Source organism: Tachypleus tridentatus, chromosome 2 (assembly GCF_004210375.1).
Source record: "Tachypleus tridentatus isolate NWPU-2018 chromosome 2, ASM421037v1, whole genome shotgun sequence".
In the NCBI taxonomy this organism is placed as follows: Eukaryota; Metazoa; Arthropoda; class Merostomata; order Xiphosura; family Limulidae; genus Tachypleus; species Tachypleus tridentatus.
This window is the reverse complement of record NC_134826.1, coordinates 110128618-110142446: the sequence shown is the minus strand read 5'-3', so window position 1 is coordinate 110142446 and position 13829 is coordinate 110128618. Positions and strand designations below refer to the sequence as shown.

The 13829-nt window shown below is 32.4% G+C and overlaps 1 protein-coding gene across 2 annotated transcripts in view; it reads left to right on the top strand.

Annotated features, from left to right (window-relative positions):
- Positions 1 to 13829, top strand: part of LOC143244828 (protein O-mannosyl-transferase TMTC1-like) — a 108518-nt gene that overhangs the window by 83415 nt on the left and 11274 nt on the right. For both annotated transcript variants that reach the window (XM_076490206.1, XM_076490205.1), the window contains 3 exons: positions 8297 to 8508; positions 10753 to 10888; positions 11259 to 11403. In XM_076490206.1, the coding sequence (XP_076346321.1) occupies positions 8297 to 8508; positions 10753 to 10888; positions 11259 to 11403 (493 nt within the window). The remainder of the gene's footprint in view (positions 1 to 8296; positions 8509 to 10752; positions 10889 to 11258; positions 11404 to 13829) is intronic.

The following is a 13829-nucleotide window of genomic DNA, read 5'->3' as shown; positions in this document are numbered from 1 at the left end:
TACCCGTCACCTGGACGAAAGCTATGTAAATTCATGTTCAATAAAATTTTATCTTAGGACATGAAAAGTTGCCTTCTGAATATATAATTGCAAAAAATGCAAAAAAAAAACACTCATAAAATTGCAAACAAAAAATGTTAAACCGCATCTTGCATGTACCTCTTCATGGATCCAATGATGTTTCTTGCCAAATTTGGAGAAGATTCCTCAACAGGAGACGAATAATGGTAAAAAATGAAAAACGCCGATATAAAAAATTCAAAAAGCAAAATACCACACTGAAAATTTGTATGTATCTTCCCATCGACATCGTGTGGTGAGGATCCTGTGAAGTAGTTACATGGATATACAACTATCTTTAAACCACAACTGAAAATCTTCACCAAATGATTCAATGAAAAGTTTAAGAAATAACAATGTTGAGGTCGTTCAGCCTAATATGATCTGGTGGTTAGAGCGCTCAATCTCGTAATTTTTCGTAAAGAGTTTGCGATGAGGGTTGTTAAAGAGTCGCCCTTTATTTAGTCTAGCACATAATAGTTAGTGACGAAATTAAATCAAATCAAATCTTACTTTTGTTGCAAAATGTTCGTTGAAAAATCTCGAGCATAAACAACTTGTATAGTCAAATGTTTTGTAATAAATACAATAATCACTGAAAATTTTGTTTTATCGTTATCAAGAAAGATTTTCGAAAAACACTTCTACAAGCGTAAGACATTAAACTACATCCGAATCATAAAGTAAATAGTCATTAGAAGGCCCGAAGGGCTTCTCTTGCTCATGCTATGAACATGGCTAAAGCTCTTGTTGCATAACTGACAATAACTTTGTGTTGCTGCATATCATAAACTTGAACAGAATTGGTAAGCAATCAGGTAATATTGATCATGCTAAATACATAAAGACTACATTAATATCGTCTAAAATAAAAGTCTATGTACTGACATTTGACGTTATCCAAATTTATAACAAAATCTTACCATTTCTTTTCTTGTACAAATGTATCACAAATGCTCATCCTTTATGTTTGAATATTCCAAAATAAATATTCACGTAAAGGAAATAAAGTTATATTCATATACGTAATTTTCAATATTTAACAATTTTAATGTGTAAAGCTACTGATGCCAAGTTTGTTTCTGGGGTGTTCAGTTGATACCTTGTAGGATAATAGGTGTATTAATTTTTAGTCGACCCATGTTCCCTCTATGTCGCACCACCTAATGTAAGAAACACTGATCTAGCATATTCACAGTGCTCATATCATGTGTAAACGTAATGATGTTATATGAACCTGACGAAATGGGATTTAATATGTACCTATGAAATCTTGGCCACTTATTCTGTTTAAGCTGTTTTACTAAGTCTTTCTTCTGAAACATCTATTTCTGAACGTATTCTTTGAATTTTTTAATAAAATACATAAGATGCTGTAGTAAACTACATTTATTTACCTAAAATATATTTTTGTTAGGATCTGTCTTTGTAAATTATTTAACAGTTTTAAAGGGGACAAGTTTTACAGTTAAGATTCCTTTATAAAAGAAGGAAATAAAGTTAAAGCTAGGTCATATTTTAGAAGAACAATTAATTTTCTGGATTTGATGAGTCAATATCATTGATATTGTATCATGAAGTAAGAGTGCTTTCAAATTCAACGTAATGAAAGTAATCTAGACAATGGGTTTTGAATAAACAGTTTATAAAATATAGTATGATTAATTTTACCGGTTGTCAGTCATATTTTAAAAAGTGGTTATGCCTATAGAAACCTTTAAGAATTTGACTATAATTACATATATAATCTTTTTTTTAGAAATTTCGTCGTTTTTTGCTTTCATCGATTTATTTCTGTATTTATCAACTGACGTACGGTTTTAATTCCATTAACTTGCTAGTTATTTTTTCTAGCTATTTGCCAATTAATCTATCGATCTGTCTTTATATTGTGTAAAGAACCCAAACACCTGACAGGAAATGTGTCTATTAAACTGATGAATATCGATTAAATTAACACTACTACGAAAAAATATTTATATCCACTAAAGTGATTTTGGGGCCTATCAGACCCCATATATTTTTCTAATAGAAACACAGTGATTTAGCAACATTCATTACAAACAACTTTAGAATGGCTCTGACAAACTTTTTTTTTACAATTTGATCAAACAATTTTCGACTGTCTATCTTTAGATCTGCCGCACAAATGGCATCGTCCTCTTTTTGCTCTCTTTCTAGGCGGTTCACATGAGGTTGTTTTGTCATTATCTTTACAGTAAATTTCTTTGATTTCAAGCACCAATTGCCGTATAAATTCTCTTCTGGCTCTTGATTTATGTTGACGAAGAAATTCTGGATGTTTTGTCGAGTATAGAACGAAAGCATTGTACGCAGCAAGATCTAGAATGTTACAGAATATGCAGACTGACCAGAGCTTTGATCGCCTCTTTGTTGTATAATATCTCACCAGTTGATCGAGAGTGTCGACACCTGCCTTCGTTGCATTGTAAAGATTGACGATTTCGGGCTTTCCATTCTCTTCTACTTCACCAGACTGATGCTGAGAACTCAGTAGTAGCACATATTTTCCTGGTTTGTCTGAGTGCCTGAGAAGAGTGATGTCGTCATGGTAGAAAAACTTTGGTGATAACTCTCTAGATTTTGCATTTATTTCAGGAGGCAGGAAGGTTCTTGATTTCCGTATGGTTCCAACAAGTCCTGTTCTTTTTGTTCGTAGGTACTTGGCAAGTGTCATTGTTGTGAAGAAATTATCTGTCGTTATTGTCCTTCCTTTTCCAAGAAATGGCTGACTCAGTTCTCTGACTATTCTTTCTCCTTGATTTGTTTCTGTCATATTTCAACCTTTCCAGTATAAATTTGAGCGTTGAGGAGGTAACTTGTCTTTGCATCTGTTAGGCACCAAATCTTTATTCCGTATTTGCCTGGCTTTGGCGGAATGTATGTTCTGAAGCCAACTCTTCCTTTGAAGTTACATAGTTGTTCATCCACTGTCAGGTATTCGCTTGGGTTGTAACTGTTTTTGCAATTTTCAATGAAAAAATTCCAGACTCCAGAGATGGCGGCATCTTTGATTTCTCTATGTCTTTGAGAGTGGATGTCAAATCTGATTTTTGAGCACATTTTTTTGAATTTGTCTTGTGTAATCAGTTTTCGCAAAAATGGCAAACCGAATTCGGTTGAAAACATTTCGTCTATCGATGCATTTTTGGATTTGCTTATTCCAAGGAAAAGATTAGCTGCGATCCATTTCCAGAGGTCTTCTTCAAAAATTGGTTCTTTCATGACGGTGTTTGTTGAGTGAATGATCTGTTCCATCATATTTTCAGAAATGAAAATTTTGAATGTTTCGAATGGTGTAGAGACTCTTGGAGCAGCTTGCCTTGTAATGCCTGGGTTCCCATTGAATATATTGAGAGCTGCGGTTCTCCTGTTGATCCTTGAAGGTGTTGTTGAATAACTAAAATTCTTATCTTTGGACAAAAGTTCGTTCACTGGCATCGTAGTAAGATCTTCTTGATTACTTTCTTCACTTTCAGAAGGGTACGGCGCGATTTGTTCATCATTTTCGGCTTCAGAAGGATCATCATCACAACTTTCAGAGTAGTCTTCGACATTATCATGTTCACTTTCATCGTCGGATGGTTTTGTCAGTAAATGTACAGCTTCATCAAGAGATATCATTTTTGACACGGTTTGAAGATTTCAGCTCCTATATATATAGGATCTGTGGATTCTTCTAGAATATTCTAGAAGCTTCAAGAATATTCTAGATTATTCTAAATACTTCTGTAAAGTTTCTAGAATGTTCTAGAACAGGCGTGGGCAAACTAGGCAATAATCAGGACCGTCTAAAATTATTGTTGGAGTAGAGTTATTATCCTAATTATCCATCTTTTGAAAAGAAGTTGTAAAATTAATATATTTTTATTATAATTTGCTTTTTTCGGTTGCCAAGGCCTGTTCTAGAATTATTCAGGAAATAAATAAAGTCAATTTTATGTTTTTTGATCTGGGGGCTAATAGGCCCCAAAATACCCTTAATGGATGTTTTAAAAAAATTTTAAATATTATTTCGCAAATCTCTGAAAAGTTAAAATATTATTGCTCCTTAAAATATAAAGGGATAAGGTCAGTTAATGGCAATTTCATTTAAATACAAAATTATTAGCCTAATATTAATAACCTTTCAAGTTGCTCTGGGCCTATTAGGCCCCAATTTTCGTAGGAGTGTTAAAGCACTGTACGGCAACTGCAGAAATATGTTTCTGTTTTTTTTGCTAGAAACCTCTAGAGGTTGGTGCAGCAACAGCATTGAAATAAATATCTTTAAAAGTTTTTCGAAAATAATGCACATGGTGAAGTTTTGTTTCTACTGATTAATTTAATTCTGTTACACCTGGAATCTTATCGATTTTGCTGTTTTAAGTTTTGTAAAATCATCCTTTTTGTATTTGTTTTTAAATAATTTTATTTTTATTCTGTTACAGGGAAGCTTATGTTCTTTAGTCTTGAAGTGCTCTCTGTCTTTAGTACTGTGGTCTTAATTTGCTGATACCTACAATATCTTAATATTGTAGATACTCTACTATCTTTCTAATCTTATGTCTCTACATGTTTTAACTCTAAGGTTTGTAGTCTTGTTACCTCTGTAGTCTGAAGTAGTTGTAAAACGTTCGCGACTTCAACATTATAAATTTTACGGTCCATTAGTCTTATGGAGTCTGTGGTTTTCAGTTTTTCAAAGTCTCTATTTTGTTTGCCATGTTAAATTTTTGGTATATTTTCTTATGAAATATGTTCTATTTAATCACGAAATATCAATAATTTTTTAACTTCTTGGTGTTTATGACGGTCATCCTTGTGTATTTTGTGTTAATTTTTCTTGTATAGGGATTGTTTTTTACGGATAAAATAAAAAAGACAAGATTTGGTGAGAAACTGAATAAAATAAAAACATTATTTGTAAACTCAGTAGAATAATAAAAAAGGAAGTTGGCTGATTGTAAGGTGAAGACAAATATTCGAATAATGTACTTGATAAAGGATCAATCAAAAGAAACTTCACTAAAACTATGACAAACCACGCACAATAAGAAGGTACTGAGAAAACTATGAAAAAAATGACTTAATTTACGATATCTGACTTTCTCAGGCCGAAACGAATCTGTTTGAAAACAACAAAATTTCGTTTATAGTTTCAATTTTCTATGCTTGACCAATAATAAACTGAAAGAATATATTAAATAGTGTAATCAATCCACGTATACAAAGTAAAGAAAACACAATATAATTATCTTACGAAACATTAGTCAGCTTTCGTTGTCTGTTCCCGCTTCAGAAAGTAATTTCTTGCTGGGCTTAGTTTAGCACAGGATCTTGGCTGGATTTAATATGTTCCATATTAAATATTGAGAATTTTTTTTAAATATTGTAATTATGAAATATATAAATAGAAGAGCGAAATATGTGGAATCTGCATATTCATGTATTTACATGGGTTATGTGGACGTTAAAAGTATTATGTCAGTAAAATTATATCCGAGTGTTTAGTTTTCAGCTTTGTATGGCAACCAGTTTTTAATGTTTAAATATATATATATATATTTCTCCCATGAGAGTTAGCTGCCTTCCCTATAGTTTTACACTGCTAAATTAGGGTCGGCTTGCGCAGATAGCCCTGGTGTAGCTTTTCGCGAAATTCTAAATATACGAGGGCTGTTCAAAAAATACGCGGACTGACGTCATAAAACAAAATGTACTTTATTTAGAAGTTACAGGTCTGGGACCCCTTCAAAGTACTCTCCTCCCCAACGCACACACTTATCCCAACGGTGTTTCCACTTGTTGAAACAGTCCTGGTACGCTTCTTTTGTAATGTCCTCCAGCTCCTTCGTCGCATTTGCCTTAATATCGTAAATCGTCTCAAATCTTCTTCCTTTTAAGGGTCTTTTGAGTTTGGGGAACAAGAAAAAATCGCAAAGAGTAAGGTCAGGTGAGTAGGGGGGTGGGGAAGAACAGTGATCGAGTATTTGGCTAAAAACTCACGAGTTCTGAGGCACAAATTTCGCAGCAACGCGGTGCATCTTCAATTTTTCGGTCAAAATCTCGTAACAAGATCCAACTGATATCCCACACTCTTCAGCAAGCTCCCTGACAGTCAGACGTCGTTTTGCCCGCACCAGCGTGTTGATTTTGTCGACGTGTGGGTCGTCAGTTGACGTGGAAGGACGTCCAGGACGCTCATCATCTTCAATGGACTGTCGACCATCCTTAAAACGTTCATGCCACTTGAAACATGCTGTACGCTTCATAGCAACATAACCGTAAGCCGTGTTAAGCATAGCAAAAGTTTCAGTCGCAGATTTTCCAAGTTTAACACAAAATTTCACAGCAAGTCGTTGCTCCTTCAGGTCATTCATTCTGAAATCCGCCAAACCAAAAAATCGCACTTCACTTAAAAACGCGTATCTAATACACAAATGAAGATATCTGCAATAGGAAAATGGCGTCGTAATCGGCTGATCTGTGCGAACCTAGCGACACCAAGCGGATTCCCCTGGAACCAACTGGAGCCGCGCAATTCAAACAGTCCGCGTATTTTTTGAACAGACCTCGTACCAAACACATAAGAGTTATCTTATTTTAAATCGTGTGGAAAAAACGATAAATGTGGTCTTGTAAAGTACGAGGTTTTCATTCCTCGAATTCTGTTTGTATCATCTTGGAGGGCTCTAGTATTTTGTTTTTTAGTATGTACATGTGTGTATTTTGTGGTATTTCTGTATATGAAGTTTATGGTTTTCATTTCGTGGATTTTGTTTCCATAAGTATTGTGGGGTTTTGGTATTCTGTTTTGTGATGTGTAGAACTGTGTGGTCTGTGATCATCTTCTAAGCGAAGTGTCCGAACTTACATATATTTTTTTAAGGTCTTTAATCTTCAATATTACAAAAAATTTGAATTATATTATAATTGGTCTATATTTTCAGTATTTTCGAATGTTTTATTTTCAATTATTTGTTTAATGGAATCCCTATTGTTAAACTAAATACATCAGATACAGTTTCACTATGAAACAACTGGTGCCCACTATAATGCCGTAGTGTCTATAATAGTGTTTCAAGACTAAATATCCTTATTGTCTCCAGTTAAAGAAAGACAATTCATTTGTTTTTGTACAAAGATCAAATCTCGATTTAACTTGAATTTAACTTTAGAATATTTTTAACTTAGATGTCAAATTTAATAACCACATAATTCACGTTATATTAATTAAAAGTTTATTTAAACTTTAGATCGTGCAAAAAATCAAATGTAAAGATGTTATGGGTAAAGCTAAAATTAACTTTCCTGTTTCAAAGTCACTATTTCACTCATCTCTAACGTTGTTCTTCTTTTTTAACGCCGATTTATCCAACCACATTTATCGTAAATAATTGTAAACTAACAGACCCAGGAGTTATTTGATGGAAGGATCGAATAGGTTTTAGCTACAAGTCATTCCATTAGCACAAAATGTCTATTTATTGTTAAAATATCTAATTTATCATCTCCGTAGTTTAGCATGAAAATATTTAGATTCATGAATCTTTTTTTATTTAGTCTGATTTTTAAAAAAACAACAATAAAATCAATTAGTTATTAAAGAACCGGCAAATCATAATTAAGCATTTTATTGGGTTACGAGTATATAAATAAAGAAGTTTGCGTATAAGTTGAAGAATATTTTGAATAAATTTTAGCTGTTAAGCTGATATCACAGTGTCTTTTTTTTCTCTCAAACCCAATTCTGTCAATCTGTATTAGACTAGCGTATTTAAGTTACGAAAAAACATTACCGTTCAGAAGAAGCTATTATTACGGAAGGACAAACGTTTTGTGAAATGATACAATCTTACTAAACGTGAAATCGTTTATTCGGAATAAAACTGACTCACAGGCATTCAAAATATACGGATTTAAAAATAGGAATTGGTGGTACAACGGTAGAGTTCTTGGATAGACGTAAACTTTGTTTCGGGTACAGCCATTGAAATTCACGTTGCGTATCTTATACTAAATATTGTGAATAACAAAATGTTTGTTGTTTTTGTGTTTTTTTATTTATTTGGTGAAGCCATCATTTTAGAAGTCTGAAGTATTACTGTTATTTGCAAAATTATCGGATCTCCATATAAGGTGATTTAACAGGTTAAAACCAGTTGAATAACTTATGGATTCTTGCAAACTTAGTTCAAACGATTCAGCTTTTCTTTTATAATGTTTCTCGTAGTAAACAAGATAAAAAACCCACAGCAGAATCGTTTTGGAAAAGAGCCATTCAACTTGAACCAAATTTTGCCGAAGCTTACTCGTCTTTAGCTTCTCTTTACGCTCAAACCGGAAGATCCAAGGAAGCGGAAAAACTACACTTAACAGCATTACGTATAAGTCCGGATAACGTAGATGCACTGAACAACTATGGAGTTTTTCTACAAAGTTTAGGTGAGTCTCAGCAGAAAAAGTTAAGCAGAGTGAAAGGTAAAATGTAATATACAATTAAGCGAAAAAAATTACTTGCATCCATGCCTGTAATTTAATATACATACACACAACAGAAATATATTTATGTAATTATCAGAATAATTAAGATAGCAGCACTATCTTAAGTAGGTTTATGGTTGAAAAGTTTATTCATAGCATTCATTTTATTTATTCATTAACTACACGTGCACACATACACACACATATATATGTCTGTATGTGTGCACGTGTAGTTAATGAATACACGGATACCATGCCTCTGGAAACATTTATATTTCTTCTAATCTCAGCTTGCTTTCGCTTATCATATATATATAATGAATAAGCGCAAAGGATAACACTTTTCAAAAACCCCTTAAAGGAATGTGAAGAAAATCAGATAGAAACGTATTTTGTTATATGACGCATAAATATACATAGAAAAAAGAAGTAAATATATCTGTTTTCGATTAGTTATGCCCAATCAAGTAATTCTCCAAAATTATCATAGAAATTGATAAGCAAAACGCACCTAAAAACGAACATGGTTACTTCTTGCAACAACAAAAGCTTCACAGCGTCTTCTTATGTTTCACATGAGGTCATTCAACAAGCTGGAAGGAAATAAATTTCGTTCCTGTGCGAGGTAATTAATATCCAAGCTTGCGTAGGGTTGTTGAAAGTGGTTGACAATTGAAAATTCAACTATGTTAAAGCATTGTATATATGCTTTATGGTCATCAGATACATTGATCTCGCTGGCCACTAGATATGGGCGACATCTTCATTTTCAAGGCATTGATCCAACAGCATCGACCATTGTAGACAATTAAAATAAAAACAGGGCCAATATCAGCTCTAAAAAAGGAACATGGATACCACGCCTCTGGAAACATTTATATTTCTTTTAATCTCAGCTAGCTTGCTTTCGCTTGTCATATCTTAGAGTTCTTCATTTCATACAATCATTCAAACGGTGTCTTTTTGACATTTCTTACAATGAATCCCTAGTGGATAACCTGATGGCGAACAAAGAAAGTGAATGGAGCGTTGTTTGCATATTATGCAAAAGTAATAAATTTTCGCGTGCGATTTGACACCTGTTGATTAAAAACTTATTAGTAACTCAGTTTTTATTGAACTTTCTTGATTTAACTACTTTAGTACTCAAAGAAACAGTTTGTTCATTCGGCTTTTGAGCTGTTTTTAGATTTTGTCATCTTGAATTTATTCTTGCTCAGGGTCACCAAAATTAATCTAATTTAGTGACAGGGGTAGTATGTTCAAATACTTGTTAAGCCTTGGTAAAGATAAAATTTATATTACCTTAAACATTTTGAACATGAAAAGTTTTGAAGATAATATATCAGCAGCGTAAACGTTATCCTTCAAATATCTGAATATAAATTTGATTATATATAATGAACAGAGGACAACTTAAAAACCGTATACATGATTAAGACTCTTATATACTCTGTAAAATTTGTTAGATAACAACAAATGACAAAGTTCAAAGCCTAGCCAGGATTTAATGTGAACATTCTAAAATTCTTTAATATTTTCTAGGCATTCCAAATATCCATTTAGTACTTTGTATTTTAGTTCATGATTATTTAATTGAAAAGTGTAAATATTTTCGGTAAGTAAGATCGATTTACATTTTCGTCTTAAGATAATGGTAGCTTAATTTTACTTCTTTCTAAACTCTCAATAAAATAGGCTAGATATAGATGACGTTTATTATTAGTAGTATCGACAATAAGAAACCCTGAATATTAAATAATATAATATTTTGTACTTAATTTTTTGAATAATCAAGCTAAATATTTGGATAGTCGGTATGCGTTTACAAAAGTTATAATTAACGGTTGATTTTGGATGCATCTTGTGTATGCACAAACTTTTCTTAGTGCGTAGCATTTCTTTGCTATCCACACTCTAATTGATGTTGAAATGTTTAGAAGTGGCATTTATGTGTCAGTCCAATAAACAACGGCGAAGGATGGACGACTGGTTATATGCTGTGTTTTGCGCATGCTCATTAATACATGAGCTCTACAATTCTACAGAATAAGAAAAGTTTGTGGATACACAAGATATGTCCTGAATAAAATGTTAATCAAACAGCTTCATCCTTGCTCCCGAGAAGATATAATTTAAAGCAAAAGAAATATGTACGTAATAACATTTCTTATTGGAAGTCTTTCATTTGAAATTTCTTAACAGGTCGGATAGACGAAGCACTACAGCATTATCAGCGAGCTCTACAAATTCAACCTAATCACACTGTGACTCTCTTGAACGCAGCAAGAACCCTCCGATCACTTAAGTGTATTGAGGATGCTGAGAGCTTGTATAAAAGGTAAGTGGTCTTAATCATTACTCATGATAATTGTGGTACATTTTTGATTAAAGGACAATTTATTACACAGCAATCTCACAAATTTTGGAGCTGAGGATATCGTTCATGCAAGTGTTTGACTTTAAAGAAACCGCTGATTTGAATTTCTGATTCTCTTTTTTTGAAGTCCACAATATAATTCTGCTGTTATTTTATGTGCCAACAGTAAAGGTTTAAGAACAGTTGCTTGTATGTTTATATATTACTTTATAAATTTACAGTTATTCAGCTGACCCTGTTTCAAGTTTTTTTTTCTGTTGTCAGTTTAGATTTAAAATTGTTTCTGTAATTGTTTACTTCTCTTTCAAAATGTTAATTTTTTTTTTTTCAGAGCACTCCAGATTCAGTCTGACCCCCAAGTACTGGATAACTTAGGTATTCTTTACATAAAGTCTGGTAGGTTGCAAGAAGCTCGACAAGTTTATCGTCAACTTTTTAATCAGTTTGGCCAATACCAAGATGGAAAAATACATTATGTAAGTACGCCATGCAAAAGCCTTTTTGATTTTTAAATTCGATATGACTTTGGAAACTACAATCAAAGCTACTTTGATTGAATTTTATAAGTCGGTCTTATACGTTTAATCGATAAGTAATCATAGAAAATATCAATATTTGTTTCATCAAATACGACTAAATGCATTAAATTCACAAATTTAAGCGAAACAATTAAGTTGCTATATTTGAAAATAAATAAGAAAACAAAATCAGAAAATTTACTAATAAAAATAATCATATGTTTTAGTATTAAATAATAAAATATCTTACCCTTTATCATAAAGTTAGTAATGTTTGAGTAGAAACAAAAGAATATATACTTGTATTTTGTTTAATGTTATTTTAAAGGAGGTCCACCATTTGTAAAGGCTAAGGTATAAAAGTGTAATATCTGTTATCTGAGTGACGGCGAGTGTTTTTTTACTATTTTTGTCGAAATGCTAGCAGATATTATGAAAGCGTTTTTCTGTAAAGTCAAGTTCCAAAGTAAAGTTTATTATTTACTTTTTACATTAGCCATGAATCAATGGTTACATAGTGTTTGCAGTTATACTTGTAAAAACTATTAAAGCCTATAAATTGTATGCAGATTGAAGCTTTCCAGAACATATAACGTTGCTCATGAAAGTTGAGACATGAAATGTATATACAGCTGAGTTTCTAACATGAGTTCAAATATATGCTGAAAGTGACGTGGCATTGTGTACATCGTTCAGGATTGAGAACTAGTTTATGACTGACTCTTGGGTATTACTTATTGTATGTCAATATATATTTGTATATTTAAGTCAAAGCGAACGAATAGTTATACAATCTCTCAGTCTCCTATATACTTGCATAAGATCTGAACATCTATTTTGGTAATGGTCCAAGAGGCTTAGAACGAATGAGCTTAGTTGTTTGGTTTTTTTATTGTAGAATGACTTAAAAAGGAAGAGAGAATGATAACATTGAGCTTGTTTTAGTCCCGTTTACAGTCGCCGAGTAACAAAAGTTAAAATAAATATTTTATAATGGTGGAATATTTTTAATCGTTTGTCTTGGATTATATAGAATTATAAAAGATGTTTTTTAAAACATCCGAATCTAGGCTAGACTGTAAATTAGCTCAACTTCTCTTTTATCATTTATTTTAAAATGCGATTCAATTGCACAGTCGTTTCGTTTCACAATGAAAAACAGTAAAATTATTTCACTCCCTCCAAGAGTTACCTATATGAAATAAGATACATTACAGAGTAATGAGTTAATAAAACAAAGGAACATAAGGTTGGAACTTTTGTAATAATGAACGACTATTTTATACATTCACAGATGTCTCAGAAAATTGATGTATCTGCGCTAGCCATCCCTAATTTAGCACTGTAAAAATAGAAAGAAGGCAGCTATTCACCCCACCCATCACTAACTCTTGGTCTACTCTTTTACTAGCGAATAGTGGGATTGACCGAAAATTGTAATTCCCTCACGGCTGAAAGAGTGGGCATAAACATGAGACGGAGATTCGAACCCGTGGATTATGTCTAGAGTGCCTTAACCACCTGGTCATGCTGGGCTCTGATGTATCTTCTCTCGCTTATAATTATCAAAGCTTTCCATTACAAATTTCTTGAAACTTTTTATCTCCCATTCTTCACAAATTAAACATGTACTTGCATAGTCCATGAATATAATATTTGTAAAATGATCATAATACTGTTAAACACTGTTATGGGTCAGTGCAAGAACACCATCAGTTCAATGTTCCTTTTAGCGTGTATTTTTTTTAATAAAAATCGTGAAGTTTGCGTCAAGTTCAAAATGAGAATATTTAGAAAGAAACGTTCTCTACGTTATTACATATCTACTAAATCTGTATAATTTCTGATAATGGTGTTCTGCACAGGTGTAGTAACCGTCACTATTTATATATTCTGATGCAACATAAACTTTTATGCCACACAGAATGATGTTGTATTCAATACGTTATTTTACATTAATGTAGTATTTGCTAAGCATTTTCTAGACTAGTTTAATGATTATTAAACTTTTTAGAGGTTTGTTAGTATTTTATTATTGCATATTATCGATGTAAATTTCATTGCAATCTCATAGAATGGTCAATTACTTACTATTCCGCTCTTCTCTTGTTAACTGTTCGTCACTCAAAGCACAGACTGGTGTAATTTCATCACTCTCTTTCTATAATGGTTCAATATTCATTATACATATATTCTAGATTGACGTAATATTCATTACTTATTTCGTAGACTGATTCCAGTGGAAAAAATCATCTCATAAACGTCTACATAAATTTTAATAATCACCTACAACTATTTCTTAAAAACATACTAAATATTTCTAAGACTTTTCTTTGTAAATCAAGGCGCTCACACCTACGTACATATAGGTAATGTTTAGTATA